The sequence below is a fragment of the Ostrinia nubilalis genome, chromosome 1 (assembly GCF_963855985.1).
Source record: "Ostrinia nubilalis chromosome 1, ilOstNubi1.1, whole genome shotgun sequence".
Lineage (NCBI taxonomy): Eukaryota > Metazoa > Arthropoda > Insecta > Lepidoptera > Crambidae > Ostrinia > Ostrinia nubilalis.
In genome coordinates, this window is record NC_087088.1 from 5,654,307 (window position 1) to 5,673,301 (window position 18,995).

Here is an 18,995-nt window from a genome sequence, read left to right on the forward strand (position 1 = left end):
TGGGCTCGGTAAAAGAATTCATAGCAAAATATTAGTTAATTTCCTGAATAAGCATCATATACCTAGTTTGGTATTGGTAATTGCACAGTAACAAATATTGCATTTTTCGCAGTTAACTAACATAAAACTTTACAACAATGTGCATTGTTGAAGTGCTTCAACTAATTGTATACATTACCATAAATCACATTTCATATCAAGTCCGTAGTGGCTTTGGTAAACAACTTAGAATTCCATAACATACATTTAGTAAATAATCAAAAAATATAATTATAAATACATTTTATTGGAATATAATTTGCATAGAACTACGCACTAGCTAGACAATATTTCAACATCATACAAGTGGGTGTCAAGAGCGCGCGGTGCGTGGACGCTTGGACGCGCATAACAATTTTAATATTTTGTTTTATGAAACGACGATATACTCTTGTGATCTATTTGCGAATAATATAAGTGCATCTATCATAACAACTGATATTTCATTTATTTAGCAGATGCATTATCTGTCTATTTAAAATATTTGACACATAGAGAACTACGAAATAATTTTATTTTATATTCAACGAGAGATTGATTAAAATAAGAGCCTAGCTAATTATTTTTCAAATTGTATCATGGTGACACAAATACACATGGTACCAAAAAATTTGGGGCCAATTGCTCACACTAGCACTCAATGTCGGCGAAATATCACTAAAATTCAGGTATGATGTGAAGTACAATACGAAAAACGGGACCATGCGATTTAATGCCAGTACAAAGTATGCTGGATAAAATAATTCCCATGACTTTAGTGATATTTCTTATTTATGTTAAGGTGGACACGATGAGTAGGCGTCCACCTATCGACCTTTAAATTTAAAAGTTCAGCGTTAAAATGGAATTAAAGGTTTTAGCCTGTATTGCTTTTAAATATTTGATTGATGTATTTAAATATACTGTTGCAAAGCTAAAGAAGTGTTATGAATGGCTAAACTTTTAATTTTAATGGTGACATCTTAAAATAAAACTCGGCGCGACCAAGTGGAATGATTGAGATTTCAAAGATTGAGATTGGTAACAAATAAAGGTGAATGCTACAGTACAACAGCCTCTCTCACAACACAATAGAGCGACTTTACTTACAGATGATTAGAGTCAAGTAGGAGATTGTCTATTCTTTTTGTAACAAATAATTTCAAAGAAAGCTTGGTCGCACTGTAGATGTAAACCTCGCCTCTTCGGATACACATCAAAAATATTTGGCTGGCACTGAAAGCATGGTGTGAATTATTGCGATACAGTCAATCCAATAGAGACAAGGATTACAATATTAAAATAGATATTTATGTCATTAATTTGACAAATGAAATTAGTGAATGCCCTTGTTATACATAAATAGGGCCAATGAGGGCAATAAATTTTTGGTGCAAATTCTTCCGTCACTTTTTGGTTTTAATAATAATAATAATAATAATAATAAAATTTATTCAATAAAACAAAATTAGCACAAACAAACTGGAAAACTTACAAGTAACATAACTTATCATTCAATGCTAAATTTGTATTACAATGTTTCTTATTCTAATAGAAATATAGATTTCTACACTAGGCAAAGCCTGTCCTGTTGTATGTGTTCAGATGTCAAATTACCGATTCGAATAGGTAGGTTCACGACACCGACCATTAAAATGAAATCGAGATACCGCGGCGTTAAGGAGCAACAAGAGAACAGCTCTTGTTAAAAGAGAAGTATGTTGGTGTTGTTGGTAAGAATTTTGATCATTATGTATGTTTGACATACATAATGACCACTATCAGAAAATAAGATGGCTACTATCGGTAAAATATAGTGTACCTATTCAACGTCATCGGATGTTCCGGCGGCGGCAAGCGTCGTGACGTCATCGGATGGTCCGGCGTGGGAGGCGGGGCTTATACGCGCGGCACAGGCTTGCGTAGAAGCAGCTCGGATTCAGCCGATACGATGGGCAGCTCGTTGCTGCAGTGGTACTTGATCAGGTGTGGTACACTCTCGAACACGCTGTCTTTTGTTCGCACCTGGTGAACAGAATTATGAAGTTAAATCCAAGGCTTGGCACTAAAAATTGTGATTTGACGCTGTCAACAACTTTTTAGGTAATGTGGCTAAAAGTTGAGGTCATGTGTATTAAATAAAATAAAATCACATACAACCCGTTCGAGTTAACTGCGCACCTAGCGCCCGTGACGTCGACGGATACAGAATGCCTCCTCCCATAACAATTTTATAAGGAAACCTCTACCACGCACACTACATCACACAAATACTTCACACTCACATCACACTTCACACACATATACTTCACACTCACATCACACTTCACACACACATACATCACTCACATATTATACCTACGCTCTGTTTTCTTTTATATATTTTGTTTAATTTTTAAACATAGTTTCCTACAATAGTTTATTAAGATGACTATTATACTTATAGAAATTAAGTAGTAACATTAAAATATTGTAAGTAATTTCATTTACCTGGTTAATAACATTCTGAAACTGTTAGTAATAGCACAGAATAACAATAAGTACTACGTACAGAAGTTTTACTTCGTGAAGGTATTTGAAAAAATGTATGTTCAATGTCATTAACAATATGGTGTAATTTAGCCTGTCTCAAGAGTCAAGCACCATTTTGTTGACAAACGTCAGCGATCGGCACTGCGCCGAAGCTATAGGGCTGACTTCGGTAAAATGATGTGACGTGAGGTGCCAAACTGCGGAAAATGGGGGAGGAAATACATGATTTAGCATGAATTATCATGAATAATATTAACTACTTATTTACCTCTCAGTGTCTTGACTTGAGGCTACATAAAAAAGTACATTCTGTGTTTTTATTATTATTCAGGCAGTTAAATACTGCACAGTATTTAGTACACCATTTTCTTTATTTTCTTCCATCATGCACAAGAATACGCGTGCGTGAGTCAATGTTCGCTCGTATGTGAGGCCTTGTCGAATAGTATCCTGTAGGTGGGCCATCGTGCGTGTTTTGTTTTCGATGTAAACTCGCGAAGATGAACAGGCCTGGTAATAGTCTGATCTGAATGTTCCCAGACCACTTGTAAAGATTATTTTGTGTAACAAGTTTTAAAGGTTACCGCGACACAAGCTTTGCTTAGTGCGGTATCCGCTAGATATAAGGACTTTATGTATTTGGTTTTACTGGCAATAAACGTTTTATTTATTTATTATTATTATTTACATTGATGCTCGGTACTGGACGGGGCGAACGCGGGGTGGTGTACTAACTAAGGAGAGTCGCATTTCAGCGAGGTGCGCAGTTAGCTCGATCGGGATGTACAGTCGCAGAATGAAAAGGTTCGTCACCTTAGTGTCGGTTTTCGCTTGCACTAGGTACTATAAGAGTCAAACCTGCCAACATAACAGTGCAAGAAACAGTGCTGCTAACATTTGAATAAATATGACGTTTGCTAACAAATAAGGTTTTGCTTGTTTATTTTTCTATCCCATCAGTGCAATGCAATGATGACATTGACCAATGAAGAATGTTCACTAATTTTGTTTTTTAGCTTTCTGTATTCTCTGTTAAAAATAAAAAATACACGTGAAAGAATTATTTCGATACGTCAATTAGTTTCCAAGATATTGAATTTTAAAAGTGCGGGCGGCGGCCGGCCCGCCATTTTATGCGCGTGACGTCATATTACAGTGACTGGCTCATATTTGTATGGGTGGAATCTTGCAAGCTGAATTAAGACCCACTTCCAGGCAACCGATTAAGCTGAAATTTCGCAAACACATGTGATTTGGATGACCATGCAATATTATGATGACATGGAGCTGATCTGATGATGGAGCTGGAAGGTGGCCATAGGAACTCTATAATAAAACGACTTAAATCCATCGAGTTTGGGTTCGTTCGTTTTGTATTGACGAGTACTTTAATTCTATATAGTAATCAGGGTCTAATGATGGAGCTGGAAGGTAATTCGCAATAAAACGACACAATTGCATCAAGTTTGGGTTTGGTTCAATTTTAATTTCTGTGATGGGTCTGGGTGTTAATATGTATAATAAGTTTGTATTTACAAAAAAAAAATGTATTTAAGTATGTTTATATCCGTTTTCTAGTGAGCGGATACTGTGAATGTACGTCACGCGGGGTCACGTGACCGTCGGCGGCACTCAATATTTAAGCGAACTTTGAATGCCTATAAAATCATAACTACTGGGTATTTTTGAATGAAATAAAAACTAATGTATTTGTAAATGTAAAAGCCTAACTGTAACATAGGTTTCAAGTGATTTTGCATACCTAGTAACATTCTCAATTGACAATAGTTTTATTTATTTAATAGAAATAATAATGGCAGGTTGAACCAACAAGAAGGTTTTAGTTTATCAATCATAATAATCTTCTTGACAAGATAAATCGTCAAACAACTTTGATCTGAATAATTTTGAACTTTACTGACGAACAGTTAAAGATTATTTTCTCTAACTCGAGATTATTCTGTAACATAGTTTCAAAAGGTAATATGTGCTCGCGATTCGTCGAAGGAATCAATTTGAAAACTGACGAACCTTTTCATTCCGTGACTGTACATTCAAAATTAATGAAGACGTTACCTATGACTTTTTTTCTAGCTAAAAATCATCCCATTTTCAGTTTAACATATTATTTAAAAGAAGACTTGGGGTACATTTTACGCCAAAGTTAAAGAAGAACTTCTCAGGGAAACTAACAGGAATTGATTCCACCCCGGATAACCTTCACCAAGGCAGAGCGGAGCAGAGAAGTGTTTTAAACAAACCAATCATATTTCATTATTTTCATATCTCCACTCCGCTCCGCTTCGGTGGAAATGGATCGAGCGGAGAAGCGCAGTTGTTTTTCTATAGAATTTGACAGCGGCGGCGGCGCGGTGCTGAGTGGAGTTGTGCGTTGCGGCGTTTCATAGACAGCAATAGACTGACAGTTGACAGCTCACACATTTCTCGTCTCGCCTCCTCTCTGCTCCGCTTTGGTGGAAATAGCCTGCCAGCTTCGCCGCACGTCTCTCGTCTCGGCGCCTTGGTGGAAACTGGGCTTTATATCCCCAACTGGGGTGCCTACTAGGGCATGCAAAAACCGAGCGGTTTGGAAAAACCGGTTTTTTCGGTTTTTATTTTTAAAAACCGAACTAAACCGGTTTTTTCGGGTTTTTCGGGTTTTTCGGGTCGACTGTTTGTAAGTAAATAAAAATGCTGCAAATTATAATAAAAATCATTTTATTTCTTTTATATTCTAGTTTGACAAGATGAAGTTACATGTTCTGAACATAATATTGTGAGATCAATTGAATAGTTTAATTAAAAATCAAATATAAAGAGATCAACAATAGGATACTTCGCTCATTAGCAAAGCAAAACCTTTGGTCAGGACTTCTTGGCGGGAATCTGAAGCGTCATGTTAGCGGTTTTGTTTTATTTCCTCAAATTCGTGTGTGGGCGACTATTAATGTATAATAATGGTGGATTATTAACCATTGAGTGTTCGTGAACGTCCATGGGTGTGGGCAAGTGAAGCAAAACAGTGCATCGTGATTCTTCTGGTTCTCTCAAGTTGTCCATAGGAGGTCTCAGTAAAGCACCACAACTTTACTGAGACTCAAAGGGTGGGAAAGGGTATCATCTATCATCCTTCATTATATCATATATACTGGAAAATGGCACAAATCAAGTCGACCTCGACGTGTATTGCCAACATCATCAAAAAAGAAGAAGAAAATTTGGTCATAGTTATGCTTATTTAAATAATATGTAAGTTGACACTGACAGAGACTAGCAAAGCAAAAATAATGGCGGCAATGGTCAAATACAAAGCGCGTTCCATTTTGCGCCCGCGCGCTTATAGCTTTAGCTAGAATATACATGGTACTTTAGTTCAATACCATAGCCATAGACTATACTCTACTCATTCACATTGCATTCATCATCATTCATCATCATTTCAGCCATAGGACGTCCACACTGCTGAACATAGGCCTCCCCCAATGCTTTCCATGTTGATCGATTGGCAGCGGTCTGCGTCCAGCGCTTCCCTGCTACCTTTACGATGTCGTCGGTCCACCTTGTAGGTGGACGTCCCACGCTGCGTTTTCCGGTACGCGGCCTCCATTCCAGAACCTTTCTGCCCCATCGGCCGTCAGTTCTGCGTACTATGTGCCCTGCCCATTGCCACTTCAGCTTGCTAATCCGTCGGGCTATGTCAGCGACTTTGGTTCGTTTACGGATCTCATTTCTGATTCGATCTCGCAAAGAAACACCAAGCATAGCCCTCTCCATAGCACGCTGTGCAACTTTGAGCTTCTGTATAAGGCCTATAGTGAGAGGCCACGTTTCCGAGCCATAAGTTATCACTGGTAACACACATTGGTTATACACTCTAGTCTTCAGGCATTGAGGTATTTTGGACGAAAAGATGTTGCGTAGTTTCCCGAACGCTGCCCAGCCGAGTTGGATTCGACGATTGACCTCCTTCTCGAAATTGGACCTACCTAGCTGGATCGTTTGTCCGAGGTAGACATACTTGTCGACAATCTCGAGAATTGAGCTCCCAACTGAAACTGGGTTCGGAGATATAACATCTCCCTGCCTAACGCCTCGCTGCAGTGGAATCGCCCCCGTGCTCTGCTCCTGTACTCGGACCGACATGGTGGCGTTTTTGTACAAGCACTTCAGCACCTCGATATACCGATAGTCAATACGGCACCGCTGGAGAGATTGTAACACTGCAAGTTATACTCCTCAGTCTTCTGTATAACCTGCCGCAGCGTATGGATGTGGTCTATGGTACTATAACCTTTTCGGAATCCGGCTTGTTCGGGAGGCTGGAAGTCATCGAACCTACGCGCGAGACGGTTCGTGATGACTCTCGAAAACAGTTTGTAGACATGACTCAGAAGCGAGATGGGTCTGTAATTCTTCAGCAAGGTCTTATCACCTTTCTTGAAGAAGAGCACCACCACGCTTCTGTTCCATGCCTCTGGCGTAGTTCCCTGGAGTAAGACGGAGTTAAAGAGTCTCTGAAGGACTTTCAGTATCGGTGTTCCACCCGCATTCAGAAGCTCCGATGTTATTCCGTCATCACCCGGTGCCTTGTTGTTCTTTAGCTGTTTGAGAGCCATCCTAATCTCGTATAGGCTGATGTCCGGGATATCTTCGGTATAGTGTCGAGTTAGCTTAGCTCTTGGATCTGAAGTTGAGCTATCAACGGGTTTGGTGACCGAGGTATATAGCTGTCCATAAAACCTCTCGATCTCACCCAGAACCTCGGCTTTTGTTGACGTTACACTACCGTCCGCCGTCGTTAGCTTCGTCAGCTGGCTTTGCCCAATAGAGTTGTCTCTTGCGAACACTTTGGAGCCTTGGTACCGCTTCCACATTGCATTACAATAATTGTTTTTATTGATATGACTAAAGAAGCGTGTTCTTGTATGAGTTATTAAATTATCTAAAATCGTAGAAGAAAAACCGAAAAAACCGAAAAACCCGGATTTATAACTGACAAAAACCGAGTTCCAAATTGTGTCGGTTATCCGGTTTTTTCGGTTATCCGGTTAACCGGTTTGCATGCCCTAGTGCCTAGCCTACAACCCACTCACCACTCCGTTGGGGTCGACGAGCAGCAGATGCTTGTGCACGCCGCGGCGCGCGCCCGTCAGCACGAACTGCCCGGCGCAGCCCGTGCTCTCGCGGACTAGGAACTCGCCGTCCTCGACCACCAGCTACAAAATAAACGTATTTATTTTTATTTTATTGTTAGGAAAACAAACAGCATTCTATAACACACATAAGAGTTACCAATTAAACTTCACACTTGCCAAAAGAGTTATAATACTCATCCAGGTTGAGGAACTGGATTTAGACAAGAAAGTAAGAGAGTACAAATTGAATTACCAGTCAATTGACACTGAAAATTCGCTGGTGAGTCAACTGGCATACTTTTTTAAAGACTTTCCCAAATAGAACGCGTACCTATCGCCGTATATTAGAGTTGCGTATGGTTAGCGCTGGCGTTATTAGACATAGAACTATCCACATTCTAACAACACAATCTGCGCTATAGCGCGGTATAGGCTAACGATTTAGCGCGCGCAATGTACACGTTCTATTTGGCAAAACTAGCTGTATTCAATAATACCTTTTCGGCTATGCATGTTTGTACATAGGTTCGTGGAATAGTCTCAATAGACTATTTCCACGAACCTATTATCTCAATAGATAACAGTATGATGAAGTCATAAGTACCTTCTCGGCTCTGGACCTGGAGATAGGTCCATGGAACCAGGGCTCCTTAGCCAGCAGCGCGGCCTGCGCCTGCGGCGACAGCGGCTCGGCGTCCGCGGCGGGCGACGATACAGATGCCGTGGACGACGACGGCGCCGATGACGTCACGGGGGTCGCGGTGAACGGTTCTGGGTGAAAAATAAAAGAATGTCATGTTTGTAAAACAAAAGCATCTTAGGTATTTAAATGAAGAAGTTTTACAATATATTGACGAGGAGAGACTAGGCTAAGACAGGAAATATGGAGCGAAATGAAAGGGCTCAATCAATGAGCCACAATGAGGATCATTTCGATTTTTAGCTGTGAATGCAGATTTATAGGTCTAAGAAATCCTTAATATACAGTCCAAAAATTTTTGTTCTACGACAAAAATTGACGAAGTTATGGCCAAATTACTAAAAAAGTTCACTGACCGCCCGGCGCGGGACCGATGACGTCACTATATCCGATCCGAACGCTGCCGGCGTACTGCGTGGATAGAAAATATTTTTTTCTAGCCAAACTATCAGTTTTAGAGAAAAACTTGTAATGACATTTATTCATCAAAATAAAGTAAGCTATCGATAGGTAATTTTTTAAAATAGAAATTGTGAAAAATATCGCAAAAAATCCATACGCTCATACGATTCAATGGAACGCGAAGACGCGATTAGGGTCTCCGCGGTGGTATATTTGGCGATTTATTCAAATAAAGTGTTCATAAGTGTTGCTAGAGTCATATCTTCGTCCAAGTAAAATATAAAAATGTATAAATATTAATTTATTTACTTCTAACAATAAGTATAGCTGAGGCAGATACACTCTGCCTAGGCTACAAGACATTGCTATGAAGATCATTTCGATGTACACGCAATACCTACCTGTTATTTAGTTTTTCTGAGTTAAACCTACGTACCTACCTATCTATTCGCCATTCCCATGGGCGGGCCAGCTGCTCCCTCCTGGAAATCTATTTAATCTTAGCCTAGAAGCTGGGTATGACTCCCCCGCCCCTCTCCTCTCCCCAGGTCATAAGCTGGGCATGACTTCCCCCTCGGCCAGAAGTCGGGTAAGATTTACCCCCCCCCCCAGGCCAGAAGCTGGGTAAAGCTTGCTCCTCCCCCCAGGCCATAAGCATAAGCTGGGTATAAGAATAAGAAAAACTTTATTTGACACAAAAGAAAACAAAAAACCAGAACAAAGGGACTTAAAACTACACGCATATTTTGTGCCAAAAAGGCGCCCGCTCAGCATTAATCGAGCCACGCGTGACTTGACACCCCCCCCAGGCCAGAAGCTGGGTAAGGTTAGTCCCTCCCCCAGTCCATAAGCATAAGCTACGTATGACTCCCCCTCGGCCAGAAGCTGGGTATGACTTGCCTCTCCCCCCCTCTTACCAAGGCCAGAAGCTGGGTAAGGCTTACCCCTACCCCTCCCCCCGCTTTAAGCTGGGTATGACTCCCCCCCCCCCCCCCCCCCTAGGCCAGAAACTGGGTATTAGCACTCATATTATGTATTATTATGTTCAATACAAACAATCATAAAGTTACACTCGCCCCAACCGCGTCTCCGCATTCCATCGAATCCTATAAAAATTTGGTTTTTGGACATAGCGATACTTATTTTTCACAATTTTTATTTTTAAAAATTACTGGTCGATAGGTTACTTTATTTTGATGAATAAATGTTATTAAAAGTTTTTTTCTAAAACTGATAGTTTAGCTGGAAAAAAATATTTTCCATCCCAATAGTACGCCGGCTGCGCTCGATTCGGATATAGTGACGTCACGCGGCCCTGCGTACGTTGACTTTTAGCGGCAAAAACGGCCTATGTTTATTACTTAATATCTTCGTTAGTAATGGTCCGATTTGGATAATTCAAAAAGATATATCGTTCTTATGTCTTAAAGATTAACGTAGATACTAGTTTTATTGAATTTTCTACAACAGTACTGATCCTCATTAGGAATATTATGTTAAATTTTGTATGCTACTTACTGACCATTGTAACTGTATAATATGCAACACATAAAGCTATTTTATTTTTTGTTATTGGGAATTGAATTTGAGGGTTCTGAACTGCTAAAAATGAGGTCCTAAGGGAAAAAGTTATGACCAAACTGCAAATGTTACACACAAAATTGAAATTGTAATCTGTCTTACATTCTCAAAAACATTTGATTAATGCCATAACTTTGTATTACATAATTGCCACACCTCCAGTTAAGAAAGAAAAATGTTTGTAAACAAAACAACTCCGAGTCGGTCGTTGCTACACGACGTAACAGTTTGCGGGTTTTGAAACAAAGCTTAAAAGATTTTCAAAATCGCTTAAGACTTTATAGGTCAGTCGGCGTTTTCCAGGCTTCATTTGTTACATGATAATTTGTACTTATCAAGAAAAAGTTGAGAAGTTGCAAACAGTTGTCTTGAGGAAAGGTTGGAATTACACAAACAAACGTTATCCAAAATTAGGGTAGAATTTTTATGTTATATTTAGTCTTTTGAACAAAACTCTTTGTAATTTATCAATTTCGGGGTATTAATTTTTGTTAAGAAACTTTTCTACTTTTGTGTTACACATTTCCATTGCTTAATTAACTCTGTATTATGCAATATTATGAGAACATGATGATCAAAATTGTATTTAAATATAATTTTAATAGCGTATGGCACACATCAGGAAAAGGTATTTGTGACTTAAAACAGGATACAGGATAATCATCCGCAATACAGGTAATGTGGTACTATGATGTGGTGTTTAATATAGACATGAATGTTTTACGGGGTTTACAGATACAGTAGCTGTTATAACAATTTAGTTCTCTTGAAGAGATTTTGGCCTGTGACAGGTATAGTTAAAGGGATCTGGGATAGTTCAGCATAAAAATAAATATAGGTACTCTTTATTGTACAGCACATTCGACCATCATTTTTGTTGCAGAATCGTCCCTATTATCACTACGTAATAGTAATGCTTTAGCTAGTTTAGACATTGATAGGAGCATTAATTTGTTTGCTTTCTTGATGATTAAAGTATGATGACTCACGCATATCGAAGATATCTGTGTGGTGGTTCGGTAACAGCGCAGTGGGCGGGGTCCGCGGCGGCGGCGTTTGGTTCACGTAGTGTCTGACGCTCTCCTCGCACCTAGAAACCATAAAATGATCATTGTATTGATAGAAATCCCACTTCTTCTTCTTCCTCGGTCCCTCACTGATGAGGATCGCGACGACAGATAGTGTTCCTCCACAGACTGCGGTCATAAGCTGTGTGGACCGCACGATGTAAACTCCCGCCCACATAATATACGAGAATATAAACATATTATCATCTTAGTGCCTTTTCCGTGTGATGCGGATTTCTGCACGCGTGTGGACAGACCCGCATTTATGTATTTAATAAATGTTTTTTCTATTACCCGGTCTACACGCGTGCAACTAGTATTTTTTTTTTTAATTAATAATAATAACTAGTAGCGTGAGGACCAGGTCCTCATCACAGGAAAAAGGCACTTATGACAAGGGTATAGAAGTAGAGACTGTATCTCTCTCACAATTAAACTTGTGCAAACGAAGATACGGGAGGACAAGTTACTTAGTTGTCCATTGTTTGTAAATCTATGACTCATGGATAAACAATCGAAACTGACATGGAAAGACGAAAAGTGCAGAATGTTTTTGGGTACAGTTATGATTGTATGTATTAAAAACAAATAGAAATATAATCTTTCTTCCATAATTAACACTTGACATAATAATATGTCAATATAACTCTAGGATGGTACATATCTGCCCTGTAAGTGCCTTTCATTCTCGCCTTAAAAAGGCTCGGATTATAGTCTTGAATCATCAGGTCTCAGCCTCCAGCGGCATCTTGTCGGGCATGCTTATTGTCCACCAACACAATCTATCAGCAGTCTATCTCAGATATAGATATTATGCTAGCTTTCCGCCCGCGGCTTCGCCCGCGTGGAATTTTGTCTGTCACAGAAAAACTTTATCGCGCGCGTCCCCGTTTTAAAAACCGGGATAAAAACTATCCTATGTCCTTTCCCGGGACTTAAACTCTCTCCCTGCCAAATTTCATCAAAATCGGTTCAATGGTTTAGGCGTGAGAGCGAGACAGACAGACAGAAGAGTTACTTTCGCATTTATAATATTAGTATACAGGGTGGAAACGATAAGTGATCTCACTCGATTATTTCTAAACTATACAAGATATCGAAAAACTGGTTACTGATCCTGAAAGTGCTTCACAAGCTCTTTCAAATGGTACCAATAATAAGTTACAGAATAAACTGGAACTATTCGAAAATTCAATGTTTCTAGCTTCTTTTATTTCTTATTATTGATATAAGATGATTTCCAATATCTTTGTGATTTGGACGACCACAGTCAAAATAACACAATTGAGTTTCTCTGTAAGAAAGAATTTATTCTTTAGTTTACAAATTACACATGAAATGGATAATAATATCTTTAGTAACAGAATTTTAATTCTTACGTACCTGTAAGAAAGAAACGACATTTAATGTTATCAATTACAATGTCGGTTCCAAAACCACAATTAGAATATCCAATGGTAATTGGTATTTCAATTCTATAAAATTAAATATTGTTTTTTCAGAGGTACGAGACGCTTTTAGGTTATGGCCATAGACTTTTCCTACCATAGATTACAAATTCATTTTTTAAATGTCACGGTCTGGCTTAAAGATGTTTGCCCGCAAGAAACTTGAAATAGTTAAAGAAAATTATATTTTTCTTTACATTGATACCATTTGAAAGAGCTCATGCAGCACTTTCAGGGTCAGTAACTAGCTTTTTTGATATTTTGTATAGTTTAGTAGTAGTTTAGTAAATAATCGAGTGAGATTCACTTATGGTTCCACCCTGTAGATATATTACTCACGAGGACAAGGGCGCCAGAGCGGCGAGGGGCGGCGGCGGCGGGTGGCGGTGCGCGGGCGCGGCGTCCGGCGGCATCTTGTCGGGCATGTCGTTGTAGTAGTCGCGGTCGTCCAGCGGCACCGACGACGACGCTTCGTCCCCGGAGCAAGCCCCTCGGGACCCATTTATATTCAACCTATTTTCAATATTAACCAATATAAAGTACCTATAATATACCTAACAATATACAATGTATCTACAGTGGAATCTCTATAACTCGAACCTCGTTAAGTCAAAATCCTCAGTAAGTCGAAAAAAATTGCCATTCCCTTCCGCTGAGCATCTAAATACGCGGTATCTCGAATTATTTAGACTTTGTAACTCGAACAAAATGTTATTTCCCTACGAAGTATTGATGATACATATTTATACTCTATAACTCGAAAAAAAAGGGGACTCCGTAAGTCGTAGTTAGTAAAATATAATAACGTCTTACTTGAAATTCCCCGAAATAATAGCAATAAAATCCAAAATGAATGTTCGGGTTCGGGGCTTCTAATCTATTGTTTTTGTCTTGTACACGTGCAATGAAAGAATACATCAATGAAACTTTCTAAGTAACACAGCTGTGAACGTGATGTTTGTCCTTGTCGCCACAGGACACGATTACTTATAGCGGAGCTTGTCCGTCCTCGACAAGTCGAAATTTCAGCAGTTAAGTCCTTGTATCTCGAAGTTCTTGTTAAGTCGAAAACTCGTTAACTCGATTTTTTTTGCATTTCCCTTGAGATTCGAGTTATAGAGATTCCACTGTATTATGTGCAATAAATAAATATTGCGATTACCATTTCCGATACAAGTTATAATTAATTTCTTAGGTAGGTACAAGAATTTAATAAGCTTAATATTGGCATACAAAATGTTGATCATCAACAATTACTGTCATAAAGATTCAATAGAATTCATGAGTAACAATTTGATAATAGAAGATTATGGATTAATCATACTTACGTTGAAGGTTTCGTCAAAAATTCTTTATAACGCAATTCAAATGCCTGTCCTATTGTCGCAATTACATCCTGTGCCAACCGCCCACCACATTCTAGTACATAGCATGCTCTCCATTCCGTTGGTGGTGCAGATTTAGCTACGTATGCTACAAAGTCTAATGAGTCGGAATCTCCTCCTGATGCAAAGGACACTCTGGGCATGTCGTGTCTGGCTACTGTCTCTCCGCCTTCCAATTCTGATAGAGTTATGGCTTTGGAGGATACTGTGAGTGCGACATTGGCTCCGGAGTGGGACATGCGAGGCCGTTGTGCCAGGGCCCGGGCTGCCGCTTGACAAACTCTTCTCTTTTTATCTGCTGATCGCAGACCTGCTGCTGCACACACTCGAGCTATACATTCTCTGTAAAATTTAATATTTTATAACATAAATCTAGGTTATTTAGTTCAAGGAACTAAAAATGAGTAAATGCTTTAAATTAAATGATCCATAATAGTGATAAATCATTTCAAATAACCAAAAGATAATAACACCAATTAACACAAATGCTCTTGATTAGAGGAACACACAATAATGCTTGTGCTAATCAATCACTTACTTGGCAACTTGGGACCTTGTTTCAAAGTCTAATTTCTTCATGGAAGTCAGCACCTCCATGCAACCGATGTACTGAAAATAACGAATAATTAAAAAATTGCAATTGTCTTGAAAGGAAAGATGTAACTTTTCCAACCAGTAAGAGGCTTAACTCTATGACGAATTATATAGGGTCTAATCCTAATTCAGTCCAGAATTTTCTACGGGAATCATAAATATTTATTATGCGATAGTTACCCGGACCGCATATGTCACCCCGTCGGTGGCGAGCACAGCATCTGGGTGAAGCCAACCTCGCACCGGTTTCGCGACAAAAGAACCGCTGTCTGCCATATCCGCACCACCACACTTAAACTACTACTGTGCACTCCCGATATTCTTCACACTTCGCTTAGTTCTAGCTATTTTATATGCGCTTTCATTGTGATTCAAATCATTATTCGATCTTGGTGCTTGGTTTATGTAAACATACACGATATAAAATTTACTTCAAAGTTTAACAGCCTATAATATTGAAACGTAAACTTAACGATAGAAAGCCGTAAGATTGTGTGAAATATCACGCTTTAAACAATAAATTTAATAAAAAATATTCGTGCAAACTTAAATCACAACTTTTTGACACTTTACTAATGAATGAATGAAAGAAAGAAAGATTGAATGAATGAATGTATTTTGTGTTGTCGCTGTCATCAAACAGTGACATCTATTGAATACTAGAGTAAATAACAGTTATAGATGACCCACGCTGAACTGTCCCACCAAACTCAATGACAGGGGGGCGCTACCATCGTTCAACTATATGGTTTCCAACATGGCAAAAATCGGAACCAGCGATTCGGTATTGACGGTGGCGCCCCACTGTCATTGTCATCGATAGGACAGTCCAGTATTTTGGAACTATAAAAAAGATGAACCTGTTTTGTACTCTCTCTTCCTTTGTAAACATAAACGCCATCTTTGTTATAGATTTAGAATTAATAGCTAGTATTAGTTTTTGGATTGGTAAAGCAAAATTAAACACATTTTTAGAATGAAAAAAAAGCCACATTTTTATGTTTGTGCAGTGAACGGACAAATTACAGTAAGTATAGTCAAAAGTATTAGTACGGCCTCAGCCTCGAACTTAGCGGGCAGCGGGGCGGGAGCGGCGGCGGCGCTGGAGCGGGGCGGGCAACGCAGACCCTTCTCGAAACAAGCGGGCAGCTCGCGCGGCGCTTTAGCGGCGAAGTGTTGTGTTCGGGGTTATGTTGTCGAGATATTTGTTTTTATTCGCAAACGAAATGTCTGAACAACGGCGACAATTTTATTTCGATTCAAATTTATTCCTAACGCTCGATTTATTGTGGGCAAAAGAAGGAGTGCGCTGCCCGCTCGTTGCCCGCTCCCTCGCCGCTGCCCGCTCGTTGCCCGCTGCCGCCCCGCTGCCGCGCCGCTGTTTTCGAGAACCGGTCTATTTGATTTTACGCATAAGATCAGTGGGTAGACACTTCTCATACAAAAACTAGTCTCTTTAAGTAGCAATTGATATACAACCTTATCCCTTAAGTAATAAAGTGCATTTTGGATTGATTTCACTATAGCAGGGGAACCCGCGGATCAATACCACCATACTAAAAATAATTGTTAGTGTCCTTATGTTGGTAGTATTGTTAGTTTGACAAATGAAAAAAAATGTCTGTCAATTGAGTTTGAGTTTTAAACCGGCGAATTGATTCGTGTGAAGTTATTTTCTCAGATTTGGTGCAATATTACTGTAAATAAACTTTTCTGTCGTTTACGTTGAGTTGATTAAGTTCCTCCGTATCGGGCGTGATAAAGTTTGCTGTTCAGTGTTATGTTTTTTGTGAGATAGAGACTCTTTTAAATAAGCTGTGTTTCAACTTCTACAGAAGTTTAAACTCTTATTTACTTTTCTGTTTAATGGGTATGTTATCTACTTACTTGAAATATTAGATCTATTACAAATCTATTTTTCATTAAAAACAACCCTATGTGATGAAAATGTAAATGTACTTTCAAAACTGGTAAATGCATGAACCAGGGCATTGACACTGGTTGGAGAGAAATTATAGGCTTTGTTTAATTAATACCTATTTCATTTTAGGCTTCTACTGATAATGGAGAGTAGAAACAACAAGAAGTGCGTTATTTGTAATAAGAGGCGAAGTCGTGGTGGATCACCCTTACTTTTGAGTAGGTTTCCTCTGGATTCTGACCGGTAAGTTTCTAATAACACTCATTTATTACAAGATAATTTTACTGATTGTGTAAACTTAAAGATTAATATTTTTAATCATACAGTAAATAACCATAACCAATTTTTAATTTCAGTATTTTGTTTCGTACTCTGTAAATGAATTGCATAACAATACTAAAAGAAATTAGTTGATGAATAAATTTCAGTTTGTTATTCTTTTTCTTTTCTAATAGGATTTTATTTATTAGAGAATAAATTTTATAATATTACATTAACTTAAAATGACTAAAAACTAAAATTTAAAAATTACTAATGATAAAAACTATTTACTTGTTTCTAATAGGTATTTCTTATTTCAGTTGTCGAATGTGGGTTAAAAATGCTGGCATAGAAGACTTAGCATATGTACCTATTGAAAAGTTACACCAACTGAAGTTTGTTTGTGGTGGGCACTTCACTCCTGAATCCTTCAATGCCAAAGGAACTCGGCTGAAGAACTCAGCTATTCCAACACTGGAATTGAGCAATCCCATCTTGCCAGATGAAGTTTTGACAGAGTTTCCTCTTCATGTAAAAGACTCCAATAAAGAAAACCTCAAGACAGGTATGATGATGACTTCAATAATTTTTTTTAAATTTAATTTACTATCTATCAATTTTTCTGAATTATTTAGATGTCTTAATTAATTTTCTTTGGTTTCCAAAACAAACCAACCGAATGCAATTTAACAAGGTTCTTTCTTTGTAACCACAAACATTTGTGTTGTATGCTTATCAATAAATAATCCCAACTAATATTATAAATGCGAAAGTAACTCTGTCTGTCTGTCTGTCTGTCTGTCTGTCTGTCTGTCTGTCTGTCTGTCTGTTACGCTTTCCCGCTTAAACCTCGCAACCGATTTTGATGAAATTTGGCATAGAGATAGTTTGAGTCCCGGGAAAGAACATAGGATAGTTTTTATCCCGGTTTTTGAAACAGGGACGCGCGCGATAAAGTTTTTCTGTGACAGACAAAATTCCACGCGGGCGAAGCCGCGGGCGGAAAGCTAGTATACTATAATTTCAATTATTAATTATATCTATACTTTGTTACAGTTCTTTATGATCATTCATATTGCATTCCAAAGAAGTCAAATCCAGTTGAACGAGGTATGTTTATCTAAAATTATACTAATAATATAAAAAGGAAATATTTAATTGTTTGTTTGTATTTGATCGGCTCCGTAACTCGAAGCCAAGATAGCCTAAAGTGCGGGTTAGAACCCCACAGCTTGAATATTGTAGTAAACCCACTCGTAACACAATTTAGCTTAGAATGTGTGTTGAGTTAGAGGGACTTTAGTAATTTGTGTAATACAAATTCTTCAAAAAAAGTACCGGACCAATTTGAAAAATTTTAGGCAATCTACATTAATTAGCCAGGTCAGCTAGTTTAATAATATTTATAAGCTAGTAATTTTTAATGTGAGCAAGACATGTACTATACTGATTGTACCCTAAAGTTGGGTAAGAACATGACATTTTATTACCCAATTCACATTTCATTATCTGCTTTCAGTTCCCCTTACAACTACAATCAAACAACTAAATTCAACATGTTTGGGAGCTGTGGATATACCAGATTCTGGTATTTCTGCGAAAACAACTTTTGAACCTCTTCCTTCTACTTCCAATGCACCAGAACATATGACCTATAAACCCATTACTCATGGTAAGTGTACAAACTAATTATTTACCTTCTAAAATATGCCTTCCCTCAAACTAAAGAATGCCACCCTGGATGCGTTCTGCAGTCTGCAGTCAGGTCAAAATGAACTTATATGTACAACATTCTAGGTTTCTGTACATTTTATATTAATGCGATTTGACCGTGCGGATACGAACAAAGAACGCAAAGCACACGTGACTGATTGCCTTATCACGACCACTTACAGATTGTCTTGACATACCCGCAGACCGCATCCAGAATGCAGAACATTAAAACCTCTAA

At 38.6% G+C, this 18,995-nt stretch overlaps 1 protein-coding gene across 1 annotated transcript; it reads right to left on the reverse strand.

The window, feature by feature from the left end:
* Positions 1–1,614: 1,614 nt before the first annotated feature.
* Positions 1,615–15,446, reverse strand: LOC135087780 (SHC-transforming protein 1). Its single transcript, XM_063982575.1, has 8 exons — positions 15,043–15,446; positions 14,807–14,877; positions 14,212–14,610; positions 13,223–13,396; positions 11,358–11,458; positions 8,290–8,456; positions 7,644–7,766; positions 1,615–2,043 (listed from the first exon to the last, which is right to left on the reverse strand). Exons 1-8 carry the CDS (start codon positions 15,136–15,138, stop codon positions 1,918–1,920), a joined length of 1,257 nt encoding a protein of 418 aa, XP_063838645.1. The 5' UTR covers positions 15,139–15,446; the 3' UTR covers positions 1,615–1,917.
* Positions 15,447–18,995: the final 3,549 nt, after the last annotated feature.

What these genes read in the sequence shown, in the direction of transcription:
- LOC135087780 (XM_063982575.1), bottom strand. Translation starts at nt 15,138, where the DNA reads ATGGCAGACAGCGGTTCTTTTGTCGCGAAACCGGTGCGAGGTTGGCTT. An exon ending in GCTCTGGCGCCCTTGTCCTC is followed by an intron (nt 11,459 to 13,222) that starts GTGAGTAATATA and finishes TATGGTTTCTAG; the next exon opens with GTGCGAGGAGAGCGTCAGAC. An exon ending in CCAGGTCCAGAGCCGAGAAG is followed by an intron (nt 7,767 to 8,289) that starts GTACTTATGACT and finishes TTTATTTTGTAG; the next exon opens with CTGGTGGTCGAGGACGGCGA.